This window comes from Misgurnus anguillicaudatus, chromosome 15 (assembly GCF_027580225.2).
Source record: "Misgurnus anguillicaudatus chromosome 15, ASM2758022v2, whole genome shotgun sequence".
NCBI classification, from domain to species: Eukaryota; Metazoa; Chordata; class Actinopteri; order Cypriniformes; family Cobitidae; genus Misgurnus; species Misgurnus anguillicaudatus.
In genome coordinates, this window is record NC_073351.2 from 16077455 (window position 1) to 16084061 (window position 6607).

A 6607-nucleotide genomic window follows, 5' to 3' on the forward strand; every position below is an offset into this window, starting at 1 on the left:
ACTAAACAGACAGGAAGTGGGAAGTGAAACATGGCAAGATGAATATCAAAATAAAAGCCGCAACAGAACAGGATATCAAAATAAAAGTCCTAATAACAAAAAACACACAGAACACAAGAAAACACAGAACAAAACCTTACAATATAATACTGGGTCTGACACTACAGGGAATACCTCTTTAAGTAATTTTGTGGGAACGGGGTCTAATATACAGGACAATGATTTGGATGAAGTTACTAATTTAGAGAGCTCTTCTATTGTAGTAGCTTTAAATGACTCAAGATGTTCATATGGTAATCTAGTGTTAAATGTACTATTGGGTAGAGTGGTGGCTGCTTGCGTAGCTTCAATGTTTTCCTTAATTACCGCAATTTTGTTAGTAAAGAAGTTCATAAAGTCGTTACTACTGTGTTGAAATTTAGTATCGGTTTTTGATTGTTCTTTGTTTCGCAACTGTGCTAAAGAGGAAATGAGGGTTATTATGATTTTCTTTAATAAGCTTGCTGAGATAGGTAGATCTGGCGGTTTTATAGCCTGTCTGTAGTGTTGAACACTCTTTTTCCATGCTACACGCCAAACCTCTAACTTTGTGCTTCTATAATTTCATTCCATTTTCTAGCTACATTTTAAGGGCTGCAGTATGATGGTCATACCATGAAGCTGGCGTTTTTTATTTGATTCTCTTTATCCAAATGGAAGGAAGGGCTTCCAGTGTGCTAGAACAAACGTTGTTTTCTATTACAATATCCAAATCTTCACGGTTATCTGCTACATGTTTCATCTGGGACAGGTCCGGAAGAGCGCTAATAAAGCTATCTTTAGTGGTGGAAATTATTGTTCTGCCTAATCGGTAGCATGTTGTGGACCGAGTGGTCCTATCTAAGAGTATGGTGTATGAGACAAGGCTGTGATCTGAAACAGCATCGCTCTGAGGTGATATTTCGATGTCATTAATATTGAGCCCAAAAACTTAAAAAACGTACTTCCATTGGCACTTCTCACTTTATTACTTTAACTGGTAACACCTAAAATATTTAAACATTTTCACTTAAAGTAAGAAAAAATTAAGTTGAAGAAACTTTTAAGTGTTACCAATTAAAGTATTTTTTTAAAGTTGCCCCAACTTTTACTTTTTATAATGTTATTATTAAAAAATCTGCAAATCATGTGTATTTTTCATGTTTTGTTATTCTTTTAAAAAAGAAAGAAAAAAAATGGCTAGATGAAACAAACATCTATTTGACTCCTGCTTGACTTGCTTCATGCTTTGCCCTATGAGGTCACTGGGTACGTATTGTTTATCCATATTAGGTGTTTAAAACAACTGATATCACAGAAGCAGTGTCATTTCATTTTGCAGCTTAAGGTGAGCTCAGTTTTTGGGATGATTTGTTTTCTATACACACTCTTGCTATTCCATCACCTTTACGCAAAGGCGGAAAATACTCATTGTAAAATAATGGGGGACCATAAATACCCACTGCTGTCAAATGATGGAGACATAACTATTGGAGCAATTTTTCCACTACACACTAAAGAAACATTACCTTCATTTGAATTCACACAAAAACCTCAGCCTCTATCATGCTCCAGGTTTGGTACTTTGGAATTAATAAAAAAAATTATAACAAATAGTGTATTTAAAACAAACCTAACAAACCTATGATTTAATGTTCATACAGCGTGAGTTCTCGAGATTTTCAGTTGGCTCAAACCATGATTTTTGCCATTGAGGAGATTAACAGGAATGAAAGTTTTCTTCCAAATGTTTCTATTGGCTATAGAATCTATGATACCTGTGGTTCGAGACTGTCCTCTGTGAGTGCAATTATGGCACTAATGAATGATCAGGACTTTGCAGCAGGGAACAGATGCAATGGACAGTCTCCTATACATGCTATTATAGGAGAAACAGAGTCTGCCACAACAATTATTCTGTCTAGAACCACAGGACCTTTTAAAATTCCAGTGGTAAGAGGAAATTACAGTAAAAGTTAAACAAAATTGCTAAAGACTAACAACTGACTTTTTATTGACTGATTTATTTTTTCAGATAAGTCACTCAGCCTCGTGTGAGTGTCTTAGTAATAGGAAAGATTACCCTTCATTCTTCAGGACTATTGCTAGTGATTATCACCAGGGCAGAGCACTTGCACTCTTAGTCAAGCACTTAGGCTGGACTTGGGTTGGAGCTGTGAACAGTGACAATGACTACGGGAACAATGGGATGGCCACATTTCTGAAAACAGCACAGGAGGAGGGGATTTGTGTAGAGTACTCTGTGAAATTTTACAGAACAGAGCCTGAAAAACTCCTAAAAGTGGTAAAAACAATGAAGCAGGGCACAGCAAAAGTGATTGTAGCATTTCTTGCATTGTTTGAGACCGGGTTACTAATTGAGCAACTAAGTATTCAGAACATAACAGGTCTGCAAATGATTGGTGTAGTTGGATGGTCAGCTTCAAAGAATTTAATAACTCCTAACACATTTCATGTGATGGGAGGGTCATTAGGGCTTGCTTTGAGAAAACTCCATATAGAAGGATTTTCAGATTATGTTAATAAATCATTTTGGAAAACAGCTTTTCCATGCTCACAAAGAGATGGTAATTCTTCTCAAGCTGAATTAAACTGCAGCAGATATCAGGATTTATTTGTGCTTAAAAATTACAATGAAGATGTGTCTGAACAAAGATTTTCAAGCAATGTGTACAAGGCAGTGTATGCTGTGGCTCATGCACTACACAGTCTGCTGAAGTGCAAAGAACAAGAAGTTTGTGAAAAAGCCCAGACAATACAACCACAGCAGGTAAGCAGAAAGAGAATGTGGAAAAAAGACTTTCCAATTTTATTTTGTGTTTAATTGCCATAATAGTAATGTGCTAAATCTGTCTTTTAAAAGGTGGTTGAAGCTCTTAAAAAGGTAAATTTCACAGATAAATTTGGAGATAAAGTGTGGTTTGATACCACTGGTGCTACAGTAGCCCAGTATGAAGTTGTGAACTGGCAGAAGGACTCTGATTTATCATTTCAGTTTAAAGCAGTGGGTTACTACGATGCCTCACTGCCCCCTGACCAGCGCTTTTTCATTAACACTGAAAACATAATCTGGGCTGGAGGACAGCAAGAGGTAAATGGTAAAAGCTTGTTAATTTGACAAAGTTATAGCGCAAACCAACAAAGTTTGTTTAAACTGCTGAACCAGTAGGTTGAGTAATTCTCAGTAACGTTAAAGTAAAATAAAGCAAAAATAAAAATTCAGTTATTTAGTGGATATACAGGAAACAACATTGTAAAGCTGATTTGGTAACTTTTTAATTATTCAATGTCTAAATGGGCAGGTATAGATTTTAGTCTTATACTAAATTATATAAGAGCAGACAATATATTTACTTCAAAAGGCACTCCTGAAATGTCTATTAAATGATTTTTGTCTATATATTGATATATACATTAAAGTGGTTTTAGTATGTCATGTTATACACAATATACACTATTTTAAGCTTCCAGTTTAGATATACAATATTTTATTATTTAAATATGCAGTAATTGCAATATTCTAGAAATTATTACCTTTATTCTTTAGAGTATGTATACATTTCTGAATGTACATGTATTACTGTATGTATGTTTAATTTAGAAGCCAAGGTCTGTGTGCAGTGAAAGTTGTCCTCCAGGCACTAGGAAGGCTGTACAGAAAGGAAGACCTGTCTGCTGTTATGATTGTATTGCATGTGCAGATGGAGAAATCAGTAATGAGACAGGTAAACTTCAGACCATCTTAATAATCCAAAGAAAATTTGTTAGTTGCTACTTCTGTGTTTTCCTCCTTCTGTTCAGATTGCAGTTTATTATTAATCAGGTGGAGAAATGTAATGTTTTTTAATTATTTCTCTAACTATAGTGATCACAATCTTTTCTTCCAGATTCAAATAACTGCCAGCAGTGTCCAGGGGAATACTGGTCTAATACTAGAAAAATTCAATGTGTGTTAAAGGCTGTAGAGTTTCTGTCATTCACAGAAGTTATGGGTATAGTGTTAGTCTTTTTCTCTCTGTTTGGAGTAGGAATATCTGTACTGGTGGCCATCCTGTTTTACAGTAAGAAGGACACTCCCATAGTAAAAGCCAACAACTCAGAGCTGAGCTTCCTGTTGCTCTTCTCATTGATTCTGTGTTTTCTCTGTTCACTTACTTTCATTGGTCGCCCCACTGAGTGGTCTTGTATGTTGCGTCACACAGCGTTTGGATTCACTTTTGTCCTCTGTCTCTCCTGTATTCTAGGGAAAACAATAGTGGTGTTAATGGCATTCAAGGCTACACTTCCAGGAAGTAATGTCATGAAATGGTTTGGGCCTGCACAACAGAGACTCAGTGTTTTTGCTTTTACACTTATACAAGTTCTTATCTGTGTGCTTTGGCTAACAATATCTCCTCCTTTTCCCTATAAAAATATGAAATACTATACGGAGAAGATTATTCTTGAATGCAGTCTGGGTTCTACTGTTGGTTTCTGGGCTGTGTTGGGTTATATTGGTTTTCTGGCTCTACTCTGCCTTATTCTGGCTTTTCTGGCCCGGTCGCTGCCTGATAACTTCAATGAAGCTAAATTCATCACATTCAGTATGCTCATATTCAGTGCTGTATGGATCACATTTATCCCAGCTTATGTCAGTTCACCTGGAAAATTTACTGTAGCTGTGGAAATATTTGCCATTCTAGCATCAAGCTTTGGTTTATTACTTTGCATATTTGCACCTAAATGTTACATTATTCTGTTTAAGCCTGAACAAAATACAAAACAACATTTGATGGGAAAAATACAAACTAAGTCCTACTGAGAAAAAAGAATCAGTGTTAAAATAACACTGAGATGGTTTTATTTAATAGTACTGATTTAAAAAATGTATATTCCATACAGACTGTTTATGTGAAAACCATTAAACTTTTATATTCACACAAATGCTAAAATATTATGCAGCTATGTTATATCAAGAAACAGTGACAACAATATAAAAGCTTTGATTTCAGAAAAAATTGTGCCCACACAATTGCATGAATTTTTATTTTGTAAAAATAATGCTACAAGTTTGACACTGTCTAACTTTAAATAAAATACTCTTGTTGCAAAGCAAAGCTTACCTAGAATATGTTACCAATACAGTACAAATCCTGTTGTCAAAGGATAAAGACATACAACCCATTTCTACATACTGTCTTGGTCATAAAATGAACAGCAATTTTTACAGGTTATATAAATATGATTAATTGTTGAAATAATGATAAAAGCACTGGCTTATGTAAAAAGGGACATATCATGAAAGTCTGATTTTTTCCATGTTATATTGCTATAATTGGGTCCCAGTGAACCTTAGAAAAAGAACAACCCAGTAACTTAGTTTTGGTAAATCATTCTCTGCAAGCATGTGATAGGTCACTGAAATTTGGCTCCCCTTGTGATGTCAGACGGGGATAATACTGCCCCTTACTCTGCACTCCAACCACAGCACTGCCGTGCAGAGATCTGCTCATTTGCATTTCAAAGGACACACGCAAAAAACGGCACACATTTGCTCACACCTACAAAGTGTCAAATTAAACATGCTATAAAAATTATTTATATAGTATTTTGTAGGGCTGACTTCTTATAGTCAAGGATTCGGCGATTCGATTCGGAGAGGTCTGATTTGACTATGAACCTTATAGTCGTATAGGAGGGAAGTGTTATGTAACCAATGAGCAGCAGCACTGAAGCTTAACTGCATGGACGACAAGTAACGGCAACAATCGCGCTTTTCACGTTAAATTCATATATAGCTATGCCCTTCTTGTTTTTCACATCGTATACAATAAAGGCAAAATAGAAAGAGTTAAGAGAGAAACTTGTTTTTCGTGAAACTAAGATGACAGAATAACTGTAGCGTAAATTAAATTACTTTAATTTAACTGATCAACACAAATACAAAGCGCCATAATATAACTGATTGCTTACCAGCATTAAAACCACTTAAAATAAAAACCTTTCTAGGTTTTTTTCTTTGTATACAGCGTCCGCTCTGTGAATAGCTACAGCCAAAAACGCTGGTGGCTTTATTATTAACTGACTGCACACTTGAGTCTTACCTGGACATTTAGATATGAAAGTTTTTCATCAACAGTATCTGCGTGAAACATTATAAACATTGAAAATCACCTGCGACTCGACTGTTTCAACACGTCCACTATGTTGCAGAGTCCGCTTAATTAACGGCTTTTCGTTCAGTCCGTGTGAGCTAAACACTTTTGTACTGTAATTTTTAACCGCATAGGCTATATTTCTACATATTTTTGACCAAGTAACACTCGGATATAATGTAAGTTGTTTTGTAATGTAAGTTCATTTTAACTTTCTCTGAAATGATGACAAATCTTTCTGACTAAAAACGATCTATCCAGCTTAATTTAGCCAAAATAATGATTTATTAGTTTTCATACTTTATAGATACACATTCATTTATCTACTAATATACTATTGAAAATGCCATAAATAAATATTCATTGCCTTCTGTACAAGTGCATTAATACTGTTTTAATTTTAATTTCTTTTAGACACTGCTTTGTTCTGTATT

The 6607-nt window shown here is 35.1% G+C and overlaps 1 protein-coding gene across 1 annotated transcript; it reads left to right on the top strand.

Moving 5' to 3' along the window:
* Positions 1–1384: 1384 nt before the first annotated feature.
* On the top strand, positions 1385–4840 carry LOC129419558 (extracellular calcium-sensing receptor-like). Its single transcript, XM_073853958.1, has 6 exons — positions 1385–1593; positions 1683–1971; positions 2054–2809; positions 2903–3130; positions 3641–3764; positions 3927–4840. Exons 1-6 carry the CDS (start codon positions 1385–1387, stop codon positions 4838–4840), a joined length of 2520 nt encoding a protein of 839 aa, XP_073710059.1.
* The last annotated feature ends 1767 nt before the right edge of the window (positions 4841–6607 follow it).

Excerpts from the sequence above, each read along its gene's own strand:
- LOC129419558 (XM_073853958.1), top strand. The coding sequence starts at position 1,385 with ATGATTTGTTTTCTATACACACTCTTGCTATTCCATCACCTTTACGCA. Across the intron at positions 1,972-2,053 it reads GACCTTTTAAAATTCCAGTG|ATAAGTCACTCAGCCTCGTG; the intron begins GTAAGAGGAAAT and ends TTATTTTTTCAG. Across the intron at positions 2,810-2,902 it reads AGACAATACAACCACAGCAG|GTGGTTGAAGCTCTTAAAAA; the intron begins GTAAGCAGAAAG and ends GTCTTTTAAAAG.